Source organism: Zootoca vivipara, chromosome 9 (assembly GCF_963506605.1).
Source record: "Zootoca vivipara chromosome 9, rZooViv1.1, whole genome shotgun sequence".
NCBI classification, from domain to species: Eukaryota; Metazoa; Chordata; class Lepidosauria; order Squamata; family Lacertidae; genus Zootoca; species Zootoca vivipara.
This window is the reverse complement of record NC_083284.1, coordinates 26,266,902-26,288,152: the sequence shown is the minus strand read 5'-3', so window position 1 is coordinate 26,288,152 and position 21,251 is coordinate 26,266,902. Positions and strand designations below refer to the sequence as shown.

Genomic DNA, 21,251 nt, shown 5'->3' with positions numbered 1-21,251 from the left:
TTTCTTTTTGTACTATTTCTTTATTAAGGTTTTATTGGTGCTACGATTTTTAATTGAGAGATTTCTGGGTGCAAATAATATATCACACACAGAATTTTCATATTTAAAATTTCCAAAAGCTTTTTATTCTGTGCCAAATGACACCTCAGGTTGCAGCAGTTGGTTCCTAGAAAGAGAGAGCATTTCATTTGGGATATAAAGGGATACGATGGTGTACAAAATTACCATGTTTCATAAACAACTTTTGATTTATAAGTGATTTTTTTCCAATAAGGCCACATGCCACCCATGGTTGTATTAGCTCTCTAAAGAGCCAGTGTTATGGCATGCTACTCCTAATTGACCTGTGGCTGTCAAGAAGATTATCAGATCTTTTCAAAGAATGTTATACTTGTCAGCCAATAACTTTAACAGTGCTAATCTGGGATCAGGGTCAGAAATTTCCTTCTCTCCACCCACACCCCCCATCTTATTTATTTATTTTGTTGCATCTGGGTAGGCTTGTCTAAACAGGAGTGTTTTTGGCAGGTGCCGAAAACAGTGAAGGTGTCTGCTTGATCTCAATATGCAGGGAGTTTCAAAGTGTAGTTGCTGCCACACTAAACAAGGATCGAGTTCTTACAAATGTGGAACGGGTATTATGTGGCACCTGTAAAAGTGCCAATTCCGTCAATCAAAGCAGTCAAGTTACTTGCTAAATTCTCTGTCTTACACCCTAGCAGCAAAGCAGCAACACTCCTCAATTCATATGATGCAGTCCTGCGGGCATTAAATATCACCCATCCGCATTTTAAAAAGCTGGCTCTTCTCTATTTGCTGAAGCAGTGCACATTCTCCACTTATTCCAGTCACTAACTGAAACAGGGTCACAGAGATCCCCCTTCCACACAGCTGGCTGTATATCTCAGCAAATAGCAAAGAGTAAGATTTTGACGTTAAGCCAATACTCACATTTTTAGAGGTAAGCATTCTCAACTAGCCTTCTTCAACCTTGGGTCACCCGATGTTGTTGGACTACAATGCCCATCATCCATAACCATGGGTTAAAATGGCAGCGGGTGATGGGAGTTATAGTCCAACAGCACCTGGGGACACAAGCTTGAATGACTCTGTTCTAAACTGAAAGGAAGGAGGTGGGAGAAGAGAAGAGTTGGGCTGCGCTCCTGGCTAATGGCTTCAAAATGACTGCATGAAAGTTTTAGCTAGTGATTTAGAAGTGTTCAGCTGTTCCTCACTTGCAGGCCCCTTTTAATGCTGAAATCGGATCCTGCACCCCTCACTGTATGCATGCACAAGACAGTGTTGGGCTTCCATGGTTAGGGGTATGTCAAAGGCCGTGTGCCCATGACCCTGACCGTTCTCTTCCTTCAGACAAATAGCCATAACAAACTGGCTTGTTCAATTCATAATTGTTTATTAGCAGCAAGGTGTTCCTTCACACTTTTTCTCTGCTGAATACAATCAGGAAGTTCCTTGTTGGGGCAGTGGTGAGGGTCGGGTAGCGTGAGGCTGCACTTCTAACCTGCTACGCCCTGAGCTCCTTCCCAGCACCTTCTTCCTGCTAGGCTTTGGATCAGCTGGAACTCAAATCAAGCCACCTCTACCCCTTCTCTTCCTTTCCACTTCATTTGTAAGGAACTGAGGCCTCACTGTCATCAACTGTTCCTTCTTTGTCTTCTCAAACTCCACTGCAATGAAGATAAGTGGCTGTAGTCTTGCTACCCAGGGATCTTCCACAATGTGGGGCTGTAGGGCACTCCCTGGCAGTCTTCCACAGGCACGCATGCTATTAACCCAACAAGGTATTCATGGCCTCATCTATTTTGGACCTGAAAGCATTGAATTGGCTGGGCTGGGCTCTGTGGTGGTTTGAAATGTGAAAGTGGATCTTGGTTCTCCTTTGCAAAGTCTTTGGTAAAATCAAACAAGGGATTTGTTGCTGTGAGGAGCTTTTATGGCTTGTGCTGAGGATTTCTGAAAACTCATCTGTGTTTTTATTGCTGAGCGTGCAAATAGTGGAAAAACACAATGAACATGTAATTCTGGAAATGGCGGCATATAAAGTTTCCACATATGGCATGAAGTTCCGACTTGGTATGGTACAGATGGCTTTCGATGCTGTTTGTAATATTTAACACCTCCTAAAAATATGTTCATCTTTAACAGCAGTAAAACAGCACTATTTTAGATATTATTCCATATATTCCAGTCTCAGTCACAAAGAGCAGGCAGGAAAGGCTAAACTGAAGGCAGGGCTAGCAAGTTAGTGTTCCTTCAGAAGAGGGAGGTTCTTTCTTAACTATTTTTTTCTAGGAGAAGAGCAATGCTTCTTCACTGCTCTCAATCCCTGCTCGAGACTGAAGAGAGCGGCCTTTTCTTTTTCCTCACAGATATTCACACGCTCCCCCTGCTCAGTTCCTAGGTAGCTGGTAAAGGAAGGATGTTTTGCATACTGCTCAACAGTCCCAATTGAAGCAGGGCATCCTGGGATTACAGGAGCCAGTCTGGTCTTCTGATTGGATCCTGGAATGTCCCATTGAGTCAGACAAAAAGGCGTTCAAGATGTCCCCCTCAAACCGGGACAATTGGCAGGTATGAGTTTATTCACATGGATTTTTTCTTCTCATTCTAGTCTTGCTCTCTGACCTCAGTGAAAAGTGAGTTATTTTTTACTGGTTCTACTAAAATGAGAACAATTATTGCTTATTATATGCATGTTATGCATTATTACACACATTATTATGCACATTATATGCATATAATAATTATGTGGTTTTAATTGGTTGAGTTGCTTGTTTGCAACTCCGGGAAACCTTTCATGCTGAAGAGAGGGAAAAGCATTAATTAATTCTTACTCATCCTATTGCAGATGTAGCCAGCCAACGTCATAGCAGGCTAAAGTTAGATTTTTATTCTTAGGGTCCTCATAAACTTTAATTTACAGAACAATTCAATTCAAACTAGCAGAGCTGATCCTTTCTACTATATAGAGCATGCCACTGCAGCTTTTACATGTTTCTAATACCTTTCTCAAGACAAAACATTGCCCCTATTTTTTTTTTGCTCCGGGTTTGTAGGTGTCCTGATTTCCCTGGGTTGTAGATGCCCTTACTTCCTCTGGATTCCTGGGTTTGATCAGTGCTTTAAGAATTAAGAGGTGTTGACTGGCATTTGAGTCAGCAGTGTAAAGATGCAGGCTAACCTTGCTTTTTCAGACCAGGGCATCTCCAGGAGATAACAAAGGCTGATAATGGTCATCCATCAACTCATCAGGGAAGTCATCAATAGGGTTAAACCTGTGTGAGACAGGGGAGGGGGGGCTCCTTCTCCAGCTGTGTGTTAGTGGGCTGGGAAAGAAAAAGTTCAGGGTTTCAGCTTGGATGACATACAGTATGCTGAAGGAAATTTTGGTGTTCTGCAAGAGGTTTGAAAACGGGAGAAGGGGGACCACCAGAACCCTTGGCCTGCTGGCTAGAACAGGCTGTAACAAAGAGACCAGCAGCATGGCTGATTCCCCTGTATGTAGATCTGTGCCCGCTGCTCCTAAGAAAGAATCATCCTGAGATGTAAATGCTCTGAACCCTTTCTCCACTGTAGACTCAGGTTGCATATATCTGTAAATAAACCATATACCATAAAGACACTACAGTTTCCGCTACGCCAAATTTTGGAAGGAAACCCAAACCTTGGGTAAGCGCCAAGACCCCTGGAATCTCACACCGCTCAGGGATTGGGGTGGCATGGAACAGTTTGCTGAAAAGTAATGTGGTAATATTTCCGATTACATTTTGACCAGCACAGAGCTGCTAGAAAACGGTTTTTGTTTTCTTTTGTGTTTAAGTACAAAGTACTGTTATACGGTATGTACTTTGGGTTATTTTGAACTAAATTCTGCTCAGAGTTAATGAAATCAATGGATTTAATTGACTAAGTTAGTCATATATATTTGCTTCAATGGATCTACTCTGAGTAGGACTAGCATTGGACAAAACCCTTTGTTTTAAATAATTTTGCACATTTTAAAATAAAAAATACTGCATGAAATGAGGTGGTCATGTCCTAAATATTGGTTGTGTGCTAAATCAGCACATACCAAATTGCACCTGATCCTTTGACCCCGGCTCTAAGGAAGCTGGAAACAGGATTACCACCTAAATAGCAAAATAAACATAAATTCATAATTAAATGCAGGAAAATCTACATTTTGACTCAGTTTCTGAGTTGTAAAATAGAGGCAGCAATCCAAAAGACTTATATTAAGTCCATCTAGATTTACGCCCTTCACTGATGCTTACATCAAAATCTGGCCTTGTGCCTATAAAGTCCCATAGAGGTTTGAAGAAAAATGCAATATAATATTAAACAAAATAACAGACATAGTATGGGTTATGTCATAAACCACAGAGCAATTCACTGGTGGAAGCTGGTAATTCATGAATATTTCTTCTATGAATTAATTACCAGGCTTACCAATGACAGCAAAAAGAATGAAGTCACTCCCAAGAATCATCAGATTTTTATTCATACTCGTAATACACTGCTTCTTGCAATGATGGTCTGGCAGAAAACCTAGCATCCACTTGAGAAATGGGACTTCTTGCTCAAGTGCTTAGGTCCAGTTTCTATTTCCATGTAAGGTAAGATCAAAGTGAAATGGTGTGTGGCAATTACGAAAGGTTAGCAGAAAATGAAGCAAAGAGAAATGACCCCAGTATTGCTCAATCTTTTCTCATTCCTGAGTAAGATTCACTAAGTGCTATTCCTGCATAGTACCTATTCATTTTAATAAGAAAGGTGAGTGACCTGAAGTTGAAAGCCCAGAGGAACTCGGTCTGATGAATTGCATGCTGAGAGCTTTCAAAGCTAGAACACGTCCACCCGAGTTATAAAATAGTCCACTTTACTAAAGTTGTTGTTTGACAAATCAAAGCTGAAAATGTCAATCAAGCACTTCATCAGTACTCTGAAATAACTATTGTGCATGGCAACCTGATATGCAAAAAAGTGTTTTGAGCTGTTCAGTTCCTACTAATACAAATTCCCTTTAAAAAACGGTTTCAAATTTGTGTTTTGATATGGCAATTCTACCATGTGAGTTTTTTATCTAGATTCTAACTCATTAAATTTTCATATTCATCTCAACATATGTGATCCAGAATAGATGACATCCTCTATCTGTTCTCATCACTTGCATTATCAAGCATCTCTGAGAAGTAGATTGAGGGTAGCCAATGTTCAGATGCTGGATACTTCTGGGAGCTCTAGTTTAAGGGTTCTGTGAATTGTTAGAAGACTATAGTTCCCAAGTGGTTTAACAATCAATCCCTCTTCATTGGGAACTCTGGGAACTGTATGTCTGTGAGTAGAATAGGGGCCTCCTAACAACTCTCAGTGCCCCTAAACCACAGTTCCCAGAATTCTTTGGGGGAAGCCTTGACTCTTTAAAGTAGCATCAGAGTAGGTTTAATGTTGAGGCTGATGAGAGTTGGAACCCAACAGCATGAGGGCCACAGGTTCTCTAGCCCTGTTTTAAGGAAGGCCTTTTGTCTTTTAGGGAGTCCTTAGTTCTGCTCATCAAACATATTAGCAACCTCCTTGTTTTGATTTGTCAATATTTTATTTCCAAAGTTAACCATATTCCACTGATTTTCTCTATTCTGCTAGGTTTCTTGATATGCCTCTTGTATCTGTGTTCTTAAAAAAGTATTAAATAGTTAATTTCTCTCAACTAATGTAGCAGGAAATGTAGTAAGTTCTATGAACTTTTTCAGCAAAAGTCTTTTTTTTTTAGGGAGTTTTCTTACCTCTGTTAATAAAATCTATGTGTCATGCTGGGTTTATTTCATAAATCATTATTTAGCAGGTGATAGCTCCATTTTTTATTATTGAAACATATATATTAACTTACCGTATTTCTCTCATATCAAGGCTATGGTATTGCCATGTTGACAAACCTGTTTTCTTTTTTAAAAAATACTGGGAGCAGGTTGATCAAATATAATGAGAAATGGCAACCAAGTTGTTGTAAGACCTCCATGGAATGGTTCCAAGGCTATGAAGTACTAAAAGAGCCACTAGGATAATGCAAGACAGGAAGAATGCTAGGTGTGATCTCCTGTATGTCAGTGTTTCCATAATCACTAAATCAAATGATAAAATGCCACCAGTAGAAAATAAGGATGAACTCTTTATTGAAATGTGTTATCATAAACTGTGCTTCCTCTGAATCTCAGGAGTGATGTATGGGTTGGGTTTCTTTTATTAAAAAAACAGAATACAAAATATTGTTGAAACTCTTACTGCATTCATTCCACTAACAGTTTGAGATGTAGGGTCATTTCACCTTAATGTTCATCTATCAGCATTCGAGAACTCCAGCTGCTATACTGACTCATGTTTTATGACCCTCTGATCCGCTTGGCACACAGCACCAACATCCTCCCTCGAGAAAAACCTAAAATCAATGCATAATAATAGCAGAGGGAAGGCAATTATTCCTCCTCTACCACTTATTCCCTTAACATACTTATTTATACTGCTGTTGTGGTCAAAATCTTAAGTTCTGCATGATTGTGTATATTCAACTCCCAAACATATCTGAGGAGTTATTGCAGTTTTAGGGGCTATGTTACAAACTCAAGCCACAATCAATGGAGGAAAGGATGTCCGTGCATCATGTGAGCACAGCTGTGTTGGTGTATACGGCAGTAAATGGGAGAGTCAAAACTACCAAATGGCATTTACTTGGCCCAAAACTTTTCATTGAGAATTTTATAGGGGCAGTCATCTTGTTCATTAAAGTCTGTCTTTCATGAAGGAAAGTTTTGTATCTTTCAAAAGTTGATCCAGAACTAAATAGATATTAGTAAATTATGCCACCACCACCACCCCGACCATAGCTGCCAAGTTATCCCTTTTTTTAAGGGATTTTCCCTTATGCTGAATAGGCTTCCTCATGAGAAAAGGGAAAACTTGGCAGCTATGACCCCGACTGACCCTAGTTCATGGTACAATGCATACATTTTAGTTTGTGAATACTTCCTGTTATACAATACAATACTGTTGGAAGCTGCCCAGAGTGGCTGGGGAAACCCAGCCAGATGGGCGGGGTATAAATAATAAATTTATTATTATTATTATTATTATTATTATTATTATTATTATTATTCCTGCAATATTTACCAAAGTAATAGTTCCTGTTTTGTTTTTCTTCTGAAGTTCAACATACATTTTCCAGCTTTTTTCTTCTCTCCAATACTCCAGCAAATAAGCACAGGTGCATACTTCGGAAACTTCCCTAGTTGTCCATGTATGAGTTTCTTTTATTTTCCTGTAAAATAACTACAAATATCAAGAATTCAAACTAAAAGCTTCTTCTGTGTTACTAGTGGATATATAATTTCACACACCTCATGCTTCCCACTTTCCAGGAATAGTTTGTGGTACACAATTAGCAGCATTCGTTAAAATTTGCTGCAGCTAAGACTTCTTACAACCTCGTAAAGCTTTTATGGTAGTATCAATTAAAGGAAGGAGGTCCAGTAATCTTTGGTATGTTTTGCAGTATATTGTTGATGAGTGGTTAGCAGACACCATATTTAAATATGATAATAAATAAAAGTGCATCATTTATCTTAAAAGGATGAGCATAGAGCATAGGAATCTACCTTGTATCACATCAGATTATTGTCCAGGTATTGTCTGCTCCGATAGCAGTGGTTTTCACAGGCCTCAGACAGACCTCAGGTTTCACATTGCCCGCTGCCTGATTCTTTTTCACCTGAAGATGCTAGAGTTTGAATCTGGACCTTCTGCAGAAAAAGCCTGTGCTCTGTCACTTAACTGTGATTCTTCTTTCACAGCATGGGGTGGATTTATTCATTTTGGAGAAGTAGCACCTTTGTAAAATAATGAAAAGGTTAGTTCCTAATAGAATATAAATACAACTCCAGCAAAAGTGCTACTCAACTCACCCACTGAGAAAGAAAATGCAGTATGATAATGAGCCTATCATCATTTCGGAGTGTGGTGATTCTGGATGCTGTTTTATCACCCTCATGCATAGTATTTATATAGCGCATTCCCTAACTCAGCAGTGAAGAATCTCCAGTCCACAGGCTTAATTAGGCCTGCCAGGCCATTTTGGCCAAGCCACGCACATCACACACAGTGATCAGCTGATCAGCAAAGGTTTTCACACAGTGTCCTGCCTGGTTTTTTGCAATCAGCTGACCATCAGGGCTTCAAAGTATTAACTCTCTGCAAGCACTAACAGACAACTGGTGCTTATGGAGAGCAGTGCATATGCTTTGAAGCCCCAACAATCACTGATTGTGTAGTGCACTGAGAAGGGTGAAAAGGGGTCGCCTGGCTTCACTGTGATATCAGGTGAGTGGCCATTGGCTCATTGTGGGTGGGGGAGATTTAAATATGATAATAAATATGATATGGTTATTAAATATGATAATAACCCACCAACCAGATCCAATTCCTCACACCTTTGCTAAATGATCAGACTGCTAGTCCATAAAGGCTTATACCACTATAAAACTTAAGTTTTCAAGACTTCACAGTTCTCTGATATTTTTGCTCCAACAAACTAATCCTTACACCAGCTCTTTCAGAAAGATGGAGGCTAATTATTATCCGTGCTGTATATGAGAGCCTGGCTGCTTAATCTGATAGACAGTAGACATGGCTGACCTCAGATTTCAACCAGAGATTTCCATCTCATAACTCATGCTCTTAACCTCTCCTCTATATAATCAGTTAAGAAGGAAAGGCTGCAGTGAAGAGATTTAGAAAATGTGGTGTATAAGATCATTCAGGTCCAATCAAGGCCATTTGATTACATGGAAGAGCACTTCAGCTCAATGAAATAGTATTGATGTATAAATACATTTCTAAGAAACCAAGTTGCTAATATTTTAAAGTTACATTTTCCAGGCATATTCTTCAATGGCACCAGAATGGGTGGCAGCAAATCAGGCCGGTCTGTGGTTGAAAATAGATCCTGTGCTTTCATATTTTCCAGGTTTTGTGGTGGTATTTGAAATACTACAAACAATATTTTTGCAACACAAGAAACCTCTACAAAGAGATGCTAAAATGGCCTGTCAAGAGAGTACTAAGTAAACTAAAGAAAAATAACACCATGTTTGTAAGGGCATGGCTATGGAGATAAAATAAATTGTAACTCTATGGCTTGGAACATGGGCATAGCCAACTAAATTAAGAATAGCAGGGGGGGGCTTTTTAAAAATTGCAGACATATGTGGAGCACAATCCTATACATGTTTCCCTTGGAAATAAGTATATATTTCATAAGTTGGGTGGGAAGAAATATAATGCAATTCTCATTTAAAGGTGTAGCTACCTAATTCATGCTTCCCAAAAAAATAGATGAAGCAAAACACAGCCACCCTAAAAAAATTGCATTTGCCCAAGTTTTGTAATGGAGGTCCCCAGCCAAATAATTTGTACAAAAATGCATATACTAGGCTAAAGTGTGCATAAAAATACATATATTAGTGAAAATGATATAAAAATGCATTAAATTAGGAACTATTGCTTTACAGAAATGTGTATATTAGGCAAAACTTTATACGAAACTCTGTATATTAGGAGAAAATCATGGATGAATTTTCATGAAGACTTAAATAAATCACAAGCTGATATGGAAATGTGAAGAACTGAACTTGAGATTGTAAAAAGGAGAAATAAGAGAAACCAAAATTGACAGTTTCGCCCATCCTACTCATAAATCAAGGAAGGGTGATTTCTGAAAACAATGGACAAGAGGTGTTAAAAGGCTTGTAAAATCATGTGCATATCTACATGTAGAAGGGGAAGGGACATCAATGGTGATTCAGTTGTTCAGAATGTCAACAGGATGCGTTGGATGTAGAGCTATGCAACCATAGAGTCAAAAGGGTGATAAAAATCATCTGAGAACAGCAGAAGCACAAGGAAAGAATGGTGATGAACAAACTGAAAGACTCCCCTGGCTTGGGGAGGCAACATGAGATCACCTTAAATCTGATCCTCCAGCTACTAAATTTGCTACTGCACTAATGAGGCAGAATATGAGTGCCACAAATCCTGAGGTGAATCTGACCAAATGCAGGTTGTTGTTATTTAGTCGTTTAGTCGTGCCCGACTCTTCGTGACCCCATGGACCATAGCACGCCAGGCACTCCTGTCTTGCACTGCCTCCTGCAGTTTGGTCAAACTCATGTTCGTAGCTTCGAGAACACTGTCCAACCATCTCGTCCTCTGTCGTCCCCTTCTCCTAGTGCCCTCAATCTTTCCCAACATCAGGGTCTTTTCCAGGGAGTCTTCTCTTCTCATGAGGTGGCCAAAGTATTGGAGCCTCAGCTTCACAATCTGTCCTTCCAGGGAGCACTCAGGGCTGATTTCCTTCAGAATGGATAGGTTTGATCTTCTTGCAGTCCATGGGACTCTCAAGAGTCTCCTCCAGCACCATAATTCAAAAGCATCAATTCTTCGGCGATCAGCCTTCTTTATGGTCCAGCTCTCACTTCCATACATCACTACTGGGAAAACCATAGCTTTAACTATACAGACCTTTGTCAGCAAGGTGATGTCTCTGCTTTTTAAGATGCTGTCTAGGTTTGTCATTGCTTTTCTCCCAAGAAGCAGGCGTCTTTTAATTTCGTGACTGCTGTCACCATCTGCAGTGATCAAGGAGCCCAAGAAAGTAAAATCTCTCACTGCCTCCATTTCTTCCCCTTCTATTTGCCAGGAGGTGATGGGACCAGTGGCCATGATCTTGGTTTTTTTGATGTTGAGCTTCAGACCATATTTTGCGCTCTCCTCTTTCACCCTCTTTAAAAGGTTCTTTAATTCCTCCTCGCTTTCTGCCATCAAGGTTGTGTCATCTGCATATCTGAGGTTGTTGATATTTCTTCCGGCAATCTTAATTCCGGTTTGGGATTCATCTAGTCCAGCCTTTCGCATGATGAATTCTGCATATAAGTTAAATAAGCAGGGAGACAATATACAACCTTGTCGTACTCCTTTCCCAATTTTGAACCAATCAGTTGTTCCATATCCAGTTCTAACTGTAGCTTCTTGTCCCACATAGAGATTTCTCAGGAGACAGATGAGGTGATCAGGCACTCCCATTTCTTTAAGAACTTGCCATAGTTTGCTGTGGTCGACACAGTCAAAGGCTTTTGCATAGTCAATGAAGCAGAAGTAGACGTTTTTTCTGGAACTCTCTAGCTTTCTCCATAATCCAGCGCATGTTTGCTATTTGGTCTCTGGTTCCTCTGCCCTTTCGAAATCCAGCTTGCACTTCTGGGAGTTCTCGGTCCACATACTGCCTAAGCCTGCCTTGTAGAATTTTAAGCATAACCTTGCTAGCGTGTGAAATGAGCGCAATTGTGCGGTAGTTGGAGCATTCTTTGGCACTGCCCTTCTTTGGAATTGGGATGTAGACTGATCTTCTCCAATCCTCTGGCCATTGCTGAGTTTTCCAAACTTGCTGGCATATTGGGTGTAGCACCTTAACAGCATCATCTTTTAAAATTTTAAATAGTTCAGCTGGAATATCATCACTTCCACTGGCCTTGTTATTAGCAGTGCTTTCTAAGGCCCATTTGACTTCATTCTCCAAGATGTCTGGCTCAAGGTCAGCAACCACACTACCTGTGGTGTACGAGACCTCCATATCTTTCTGGTATAATTCCTCTGTGTATTCTTGCCACCTCTTCTTGATGTCTTCTGCTTCTGTTAGGTCCTTACCACTTTTGTCCTTGATTATGGTAGTCTTTGTACGAAATGTTCCTTTCATATCTCCAATTTTCTTGAACAGATCTCTGGTTTTCCCCATTCTATTGTTTTCCTCTATTTCTTTGCATTGCTCATTTAATAAGACCCTCTTGTCTCTCCTTGCTGTTTTTTGGAAATCTGCATTCAGTTTCCTGTATCTTTTCCTATCTCCCTTGCACCACTAGCACACCCCATAATAAATATGACTTCCTTTTATTTTGCAGTTTTATATGCTCCTACACACAGTCTCCTGCTGTCTTGTGGTTCGATTCCCCACTGGTTTAAATGATTGTTTCGCAGCTATTCTTCCAGCATGCCTATGGTATTCCAACATATATCTATTTTTCCCTTCAGGGTGGCCGTATGCAAAAAACAAAACAAAAAAGGATTCATTAAACTTCCAGGACTGAATAAAATAAGGATTTTTCCGACTCCTGGAAGGACTCTGTGGAAGCCACACCCTTTATTACCGGAGCACGACAGATTCCAGAACTTTATTTCTGGTTCCGGTACTGAATTTATTTCAGGCCTGCTCAGAAGTGTCCTCCTGTGATCTGAAAGTCCTCAGATCCGTCTTGGAAGGAAAGGTAGAGACAAGAGGGCGGGGTGCATTCTGTACTTCCTCAGAGGCACCCTTTATTACTTGGTACGCTCCAAGGCTGAAGCCTGCTGGGACTAAACTCGCCCTTCTCCTAAGCAGGACAGCTGTGGGAACGGCAAAAAAAGGAACCCGGGAGAGCCCTTTCAGCTCGCCCTCCCCTCGGGGCTGGCCCAGTGCCTTCCTCGCCGGTCAATTCCAGCGGGAGGCGCGCGCGCGTGCGCCTGGGCTGAGGCGGGCCGGCGTTTTGTTTGGCTTTGCTCGCCCGGGATGGGTGGGGGCGAGGGAGGCGGCAGAAGGAAAAGGGAGCGGAGCGAGAGTTGCTCGCCGGCGCTCCTGCAGCTAGGGAAGGACGGCGTCCTGTGGGCTCGCCCCTTCGCGCTCACCGGGAAAGCGGGCGCCCTTTTCGGGGAGACGGGTCCTGCTGCGGGAGACGCAGCAGATGGAGCGCCCCACGCCCCCCCCCTCCCGGCAGCAGCGTTGGCGCCGTCTCTGCCCGCTCGCCTAGACGGGGGCCGTGCCTCTTCTAGGGTTAGGAGGATGGAGTAGCGGGCAGCGGTCGGCGTCGCTGGCTAGAGGCTGCCCGGCCACCTGGGGATGCTTGGAGACGCCTAAGGCTGCCCCGACGGCCGCTCTCCCCTCAGAGGGCGCTGCGCTCGACCTCGTCTGTCAGCATGGGCTCGCCCTGCCGCCGCCGCTGCAGCGGGGGGACCCCTTGACGGCTTGCCTCTTCGTGGACCTTTGCCTTCCCCCCCCCCCGGGAGAGGCTGGGAGGGGGCGTGCAGCTCTTGGCCCGGCTCTGCCGAGGGAAAATGCTAGCCGGGGGTTTGCTGGCCGGTTTCTCCGTGCTCAGCCTGCTCACCTACGGCTATTTGGCTTGGGACGCGGCTGGCGACCCCGAGAGCGCGAGCGCGACGGCCAAGTTGGAAGAAGGACCCGAAGCGGAGCCCGCCCCTTCCCCGCCACACCTCATCTTCATCCTGGCGGACGACCAGGGGTTCAGAGACGTGGGCTACCATGGCTCGGAGATCAGGACGCCCACCTTGGATAAGTTGGCGGCGGAAGGCGTGAAGCTGGAGAACTACTACGTCCAGCCCATGTGCACCCCGTCCAGGAGTCAATTCATAACGGGAAGGTAAGACGTTGGCGCTAGGGGTTTTTTTAGAGGGTGGCTGTCAACTTCAATAACCCTTGAAAACTGAAATTGGTGAGTGTCTGCGCCTTTCTTACCTCGCAAGATGCCTCTTCTAAAATCTCTCTTGCACAAATATGGTAAATATAAACGGAGTTATTGTGGCACAAACTTTTGTGCACCAGGGTGTCTGATGAAATAGGTCTGTTTGCCTTTAAAAGTGCCTGTCTGTCTGCATGTGCTGTTGCAGACTTAGCACAAATCACCCTCCTCCTGGAACATCTGACATTTAACTTCATTTGGAAGTTTTGTCCTTAGCTGAGGTTTAGGAAAGTGGGTTAATGAGTGAACTAAAATCAGAACTTGTGCTTTGTTAACAGCATTTGGCAACTGAGAGCTACCCACTTCATAATATTATGATAACAGCTGATTTGCATGGATATACAGTATATAAAAGTCTCTTGTCACTCCATTCATGCTACCAGCAACTAGTGAGCATCATTTGAGTTCTGTTTTTATTAACATAGCTTGGGGGGGGGGTAGAATCAGGAGCTTTGGGACAGCAGGAGAGCCTCATCTGGAGAGTCAAACAAAAGTTCCAAGGGAATGAATGAAAACTCAGGTTGACCCAGTTTGTTGTCATATGGCAAGTCCCCATTTTTATTGCAAGAGACAATCAGACTGTCATTGGCCAATGCAAATGATGTCCATTGAAACCTCAGTCCAATGAGAAAGCCAATTAGAGTTTAAAGCCATAGTAAGCACTTTGGCAAGAACTTCTTAAAGAACTTAACCACTGCATTGTTACACTGCTCAATATTGTCTGCATCTTCAGCTGTTAATGTTGTCATAGCATGATGTGTCCGAGAGCAAATTTAAAAAGGCTGTTTCTCCAGTTTCAAACCATATTAATTCAATTCACAAGCTTGTATTTTAAAAGGCCATATCCTAGGATCAAAAATATGCTAATTGAATCAGTTGTTGCATAGCTGCCAAGTTATCCCTTTTCTCGCGAGGAAGCCTATTCAGCATAAGGGAAAATCCCTTTAAAAAAGGGATAACTTGGCAGCTATGTTGTTGGCATATTGTAGTCCCATAGTATAATTCCTCCTTGTAGAAAGTTAGATATGTGTTTTCAGCATCACCAAAGCAGCTGAAAACAAACTTTTTATTTAGAACTCTTTAGCTGTGCAGTCCATTTCACAACCTTTATCATTCATTTTGATAACTGTACAATATTTTCACTGTAACTGTAGTTTTATCATTGCCAACTCATCTTGGTTTTAAGCTTAGGGCTTTTAAGATCATGCCTGATATAGTGTCTGCTGAACAACGACGCTGGCTGTCAGCTTCTGCTGGTCATAATTATGTGCAGTGTTGGGATAACTGGCTACAGATAATGTAACATACTTGATCTTGAGAAGAGCATGGAGTTCATTTTTGGCCCTAAACTTTTCCCCTAAGCGCATAGGTCAGGAACCTGAAGTTATGACGGTATCACATATTCACATCTAAGATGCAAGTTTCTTTTTTCCTTGTCTGTTACTTTTATTGTGGCTACCGTCATTCTATGCATATTACAAAAATTATAAGACACGAGTGTACTCACAGATATACAGTCTAATAAAACATGACGTATGAAGGAACCGTTTCCTGTTGTGGACCATTTCCAAGTAAATTGTTCTCTTATCCATAAATGAAACCTCCCACCTGGTGGCTGCTTTGGTAATTACGTATAATTCAGGGCTGAATCCACACATTTGTGCACTGGGTGTGCAGGCATGTCTGGAGCAGGGTGGGTACCAAAATATTCAATTGAAAATGGAAATGATATCTTTGTGTGCCTGTATGTGTGGTGGCATATGAAGAATCACAAAAGTTAGCATGGAGCATGAATGCGGGCAGTGGGGAAGCACCCTCCTTTCACTCATGTTACCGTAGTATATGAGCAAGGTTGTTTTAATAAAATGGAAACTGTTTTTACTTCTGTTGGAACAGCTGGAAACAAAGTGTCCATAAGCTTTAATTAGCTTGTGTTTAAGTAAACAAAGTTACCGGTCCAGTCACGCTTCCAGACGTAAATCGTCCCTTTCAGCAGAGCTTTTTAGCACAGCGGCAAAGAGTAAGGTGAGTCAGCAAGAGTTAATTCAGGAACTCTGGAGCAGGTTGCAAACTCAAAAGGCTTTATTTAGAAAACATAGCCAGGAGATAAGGCAGACATTCTTCATCTCTGGCCAAGTAAAAACTTAAACAAAACTGTGCCTCAGTGCACAAACTTGAGGCATCACTCCTACACACAGCAACCAAAACTAAGAGATAACACTACTGAGAGAAAAAACGCTCCTAAGAGAAAGAACACATCAAGGAACTGACTATTTATACAGGCTGTCTTACATTCCCGGATGCTTAATTAGGTTCAGCTGCTCAGTGTTTAGAGCGACTAGTGTAACTTAACCCTTTAATACCAACACCCCCTCTCGCTCGTGACACTGAGCTGTAACAAACTTAATTCAAATTCAGACCTGAACAGAAATCTTGATGTGATTGCAAACTCAACGCTTTTGTAAAACCATCTGCGAGATTATCTTTACTCGGGCAGTACTGTAGCTTAACCAAACCTTGTTTTACACTTTGATAAACGTTTTGATAACGGATGTCAAGATGTTTCGTATGTGCCTTGAATTGTCCTGATTCAGCTGATCTAATGCAAGGTTGATTATCTTCCCATATTCTGATGGGTAGAGGACATTCCCCAAACAATTCCTGAACCAGTTGTTTATAGAACTCAAGTTCTCTGCAAACATCAGATACTGCATTGAATTCCGATTCAGTCGAACTTAAAGCTAAGAGTGATTGCTTTCGCGATCTCCAACCAATTAATGCATCTCCAAATTTTATAGCCATTCCTGAAACTGATTTTCTATCTTGTCCAGCATCTGCCCAACTGCTATCAGCCCAGCATTCAAGTTCTGTGCTGCCCTCTGCTGACAGTTTTAGGCAAAGACTTTTGGTAGTTTGGAGATATCGCAACACTCTTTTTACTCCTTGCCAAGCATGAGTGGATGGTTTTTCAGCTTGTCTACATAACATATTCACAGCATACGTAATGTCAGGCCGAGTCCACTGTGCAATGTGGAGTAGACTGCCTATTGCTGACTGGTAAACCTCAGGGTTACTGAACTCTGCTTGTTGTTGCTCGGCTTGAGCATCTTTTACATAACTTATTTCCATTGGGGTTTTTACACCAGCACATTTATCCATTTTAAATCTTTCTAGTAATTGTTGGATTTTAGCCTCTTGGCTGAGCCAATAACTTCCTTTTTCATCTTGCTGTATTTTAACTCCTAGATACACGGATACAGTGCCTAGAGATTTTAGCTTAAACCTTTTCCCAAGTGTTGTGGCAAACTTTTGTGCACATTTATCATCCTTTCCACAGTACAATAGATCATCAACAAATATCAGAACCGCTTCTTGCTTACAACCAGCACCTTTTAAGTACAGACATGCATCTGCTATGCTCTTCTTGAACCCCATGCTCTCTAGAGCATCAGATAAACAGACATTCCAGTTGCGGGCAGATTGTTTCAGCCCATAGATGGATTTGTGTAGACGCCAGACCTGGTTTGGCTTGTCTCCCTCAAAACCTGGCGGTGGCATCATATACACTTCCTCCTGTAAATCTGCATTCAAATAAGCCACATTGACATCAAAATGAAATAGCTTGTTTCCCTTCTTAGCTGAAGAAGTTAAAAGCATTCTTAATGTCTCTGACCTCGCAGTAGGGGCATAGATTTGGGAATAGTGTATGCCTTTGCGCTGCGAAAACCCTTTGGCAACGAGTCGGGCTTTGTATTGCAGCTCACCAGTGGTTGTGGGCTTTATACGATATACCCATCGACATCCCACTGCTTGTTGGCCTTTAGGAAGTTCAGTGGATGTAAACACACCGAGAGACTTCATTGAAGCCATCTCTTTCTCCATCGCTTCCTGCCACTTTGCAGCTTCTGAACTTGAAAGCTGTTGTACTTCTGTGTAGCTTTCTGGCTCACATTGGGCTAAATTCACATATACACTTGTCACTTCAAACCTCTCTGGTGGTTTGCCCTTTGTGGTGCGTTTGGACCTACGCAATTCCACCTCTTGTCCCCCCTCTGACTGTTGGCTGTCAGAACCTTTCTCAGACTTTAAATCTGGATGCGCCTCTAGGGATAAAGACCTTCGTTTAGATAATTCCCTTGGGCTTGGCGTTGTTGGCGACCTGCTGCGCTTTTTCTGCCTGCTAGGTCTACCTGTGGGTGATGTCGGAGCACTCCTAGACTCAGGCTTCTCTGCCTTAGGAGATGTTCCTTGTGCATGGTCAGAGTCTACATCTGAACCCTGTGCACCATCATCCTGTTCTGGTTCACCACCCTCTGGATTCTTCTCTCCAGTGTGAATTCCTGAATCATCCCTCAAAATATCGGGGTTACCATGCAAGCGAGTCCAACCGGACTGCTCACAAAATTCAGCGCTCCTGCTGATGACCACTTTGGTAGTATCCCCATCTGGATTCACGAACCTCCAAGCTTTAGTGCACGGTTCGTACCCACAGAAAATGAGTTTCTTTGCTCTTGGACCTCCCTTTCTCCTTAACGCTTTTGGAATGAGAACATAGGCTGGAGATCCAAACACCCTAAAGTAATTTACTTTGGGTTTCTTGCCATATAAAGCAAAATATGGCGTGGTGTCTATAACAGAATTATAAACGCGGTTCAAAACATGAGTGGCCGTCGTCCAAGCTTCCGCCCAATAACTCTGAGGTAGCTGCGCATCGTACAGCATAGAGTTTGCCAACTCTTGCAAAACTCTATTTTTGCGTTCGGCTACGCCCCCTTCTTGGGGTGAGTAAGGGGTGGACAGACGATGCTTAATTCCCTTTTTCTTAAAGAAATTTTGCAGCACAGACCCGGTGAATTCCGTACCGCGGTCCGACTGAAAAGCAAGGACTCTAGTACCAAATTCAAGTTCTACTGCTTGAACCCAATTTTTAACTGTTTCAGCAGCATCCCCTTTTGTCTTAATTGGAAAACACCATGTGACCTTTGTCTTGTCATCTGAGAGACAAAGCGCAAACCTCGAACCTCCGAAGCTAGCGGTAGGCATCGGACCACATAAGTCCATATGCACAAGCTGAAACGCTTTGTCAGATTTCCTATCTGACCTGGGATAGCTGCACCTGTGAATTTTTGAACTTTTACAAGCAGTGCAATCCAAAAACTTTGTACATTTGTTTAGCTTACACCCTTCAGATAATTCAGGCTGTCTCTTAACGTATTGGAAGTTAATGTGTCCGAGACGCCTGTGCCAAAAATGAACGCAATAATCATGAGTGGGAGAGTTTATACAGCCAGCTTGGACCTGTTCAACTGCATCAGAATTAGTCTCAAAGCTGTATAGTCCATTCTTGCACTCCACCTGTAAAAGAGACACCCCATCCTTGGAAATAGTGCAAAACCCACTTTCAAACACAGTTTTAAACCCATCTCTGTCAAGTGTTGATACAGACAAAATGCACCCTTTCATCCCCTCTAGCACATAGGCATCAATTTCTGTGTTCAAACAGCTCAGGAACACTGTGCCTACGGATCCTAGAGAACGTGTGGATGAATCAGCCATCTTGACAATTTTTGGAGTTTGAAGTTGCCTGCAATTTTTCAAATGAACACTAGATGGCGCCACCAGGTGATGGGATGCACCACTGTCAATAATCCACCATTGATCACTCTTGCAGTCACGAGCTCCCCTTAAAGCCATAGCTGAAGCTATGTGCTGTGAGCTGTGGGCTTGGCCACGCCCTCCTCCTCGTCTCCGCCGTCCTCTGGAACTCCTTATCTGGTAACTAGGGGCAATGGCTTTGAAGTTGTCCTGGCCTGCATCACGTGGACAATTCCTAATTAAGTGGGAGGGAGAACCACAGCGGTAGCAGCGTCTAACTGCAAAGGCATTCACTGTGTTCTCAGGCTCTGCACCCCCACTCCTGGGCACAGCACAGCCTCCCCTTTCAGACAAGCCTTTTTCTCTTTGTCTCTTATCCTGTTCATCTGCAAGTCTAGATGAAATATATTCCAGCGTTAAGTCACTGGCTTTCATGCATTCCAGAGTCAGAGCAAGAGTCTGGTAACTTTTATCAAGAGAGGACAACAAAATATATGACTGCTGCTCCTGTGTAAAAGGAATGTTCAGTTGTCTTAATTGGTTAAAGACAGAGACCATCTTGGCAATGTGCTCTTTCACACATGCTCCCAGCTGCAGACGTAACTCAAACAGAGTCCTCGTGGCATGGATCCTGGCCCCAGCAGTGTTTCTGGAATTTAACCGCTCCAGGGTCGTCCAGACCTCATGCGTGGACTGTAACTCAGCTACATAAGGCATTTGTTCCTCGCCCACCGCTAACGTTAAAAGACCTTGAGCTTTACGATCACGTCTCTTTGCAGCTGCAGCTATAGCCCTGTCTGCTGCTGAAGCATCTTCTGCAGCCTCTACAGGAGATGCCTGTGTACAGTCCCATAACTCTTTAGCTTGCAGCCAGACCCTCACCCTGGCCTTCCAGTCCTGCCAATTTTTCCCATTCAGCCTTGCAAAGGGGACTATAAAACTTTCCTGGGACTGTGCCATCCTCCCTGGGGCTTAGACAAGGTACTTACACTCTTGTAGACTTGCTTGCTTCCCAGCTAAAGAGGTGGCTCCGGCAGGCGTCTTCCAGCGAGTTCAAAACTGCACAGTGCCTCTTTAAAACTTTCAGCACATTGCAGGACTCAAGCTGCTTTCTTTTTCTTTTTTTTTTCTTTGGCTGCTTTCTGCTGCTTTCCCTTTTGCTGACAGCCTCTTCTTGACTTCGCTCCAGTCCTTTCATAAATCACTCTGGACTTCAATCCTTATCTCTTTTCACGCACTGACCATAACCTGTCCATAAGCTTTAATTAGCTTGTGTTTAAGTAAACAAAGTTACCGGTCCAGTCACGCTTCCAGACGTAAATCGTCCCTTTCAGCAGAGCTTTTTAGCACAGCGGCAAAGAGTAAGGTGAGTCAGCAAGAGTTAATTCAGGAACTCTGGAGCAGGTTGCAAACTCAAAAGGCTTTATTTAGAAAACATAGCCAGGAGATAAGGCAGACATTCTTCATCTCTGGCCAAGTAAAAACTTAAACAAAACTGTGCCTCAGTGCACAAACTTGAGGCATCACTCCTACACACAGCAACCAAAACTAAGAGATAACACTACTGAGAGAAAAAACGCTCCTAAGAGAAAGAACACATCAAGGAACTGACTATTTATACAGGCTGTCTTACATTCCCGGATGCTTAATTAGGTTCAGCTGCTCAGTGTTTAGAGCGACTAGTGTAACTTAACCCTTTAATACCAACACAAAGTTAGAGCCAGAGTTATGGAGCCACCAGTAAATGCTCTGCAGAAAAGACCTATGGTTCACAGTCTGTTAGGCAGTCTGTTCAGGCTGCATAACAGTCATTGGTTCATCTAGCTATGGAGTGTTTCTGTCCAGGTGATGACCTGTCCCTGTTAAGTATGGAGCAACTGGAACATGACTCAGAACAGAACAAACCAAATCCAAAGGAGCTTGGATTACCAATCTGAATTGCTAACTATAAAGCACATGCTGTTTAAATTAGGCAAGGAGTGAACTAAAACAAATAGATTGGGAGGAGGCTGAGGCTGCAGTTTTTTT

General features: G+C 42.6%; 1 protein-coding gene across 1 annotated transcript in view; it reads left to right on the top strand.

Moving 5' to 3' along the window:
- Nucleotides 1-12,676: 12,676 nt before the first annotated feature.
- ARSJ (arylsulfatase family member J) overlaps nucleotides 12,677-21,251 on the top strand; it is a 44,387-nt gene continuing 35,812 nt past the window's right edge. The window contains exon 1 of the mRNA XM_035112556.2: nucleotides 12,677-13,529. Within this exon, the coding sequence (XP_034968447.2) occupies nucleotides 13,207-13,529 (323 nt within the window). The 5' untranslated portion in view covers nucleotides 12,677-13,206. The remainder of the gene's footprint in view (nucleotides 13,530-21,251) is intronic.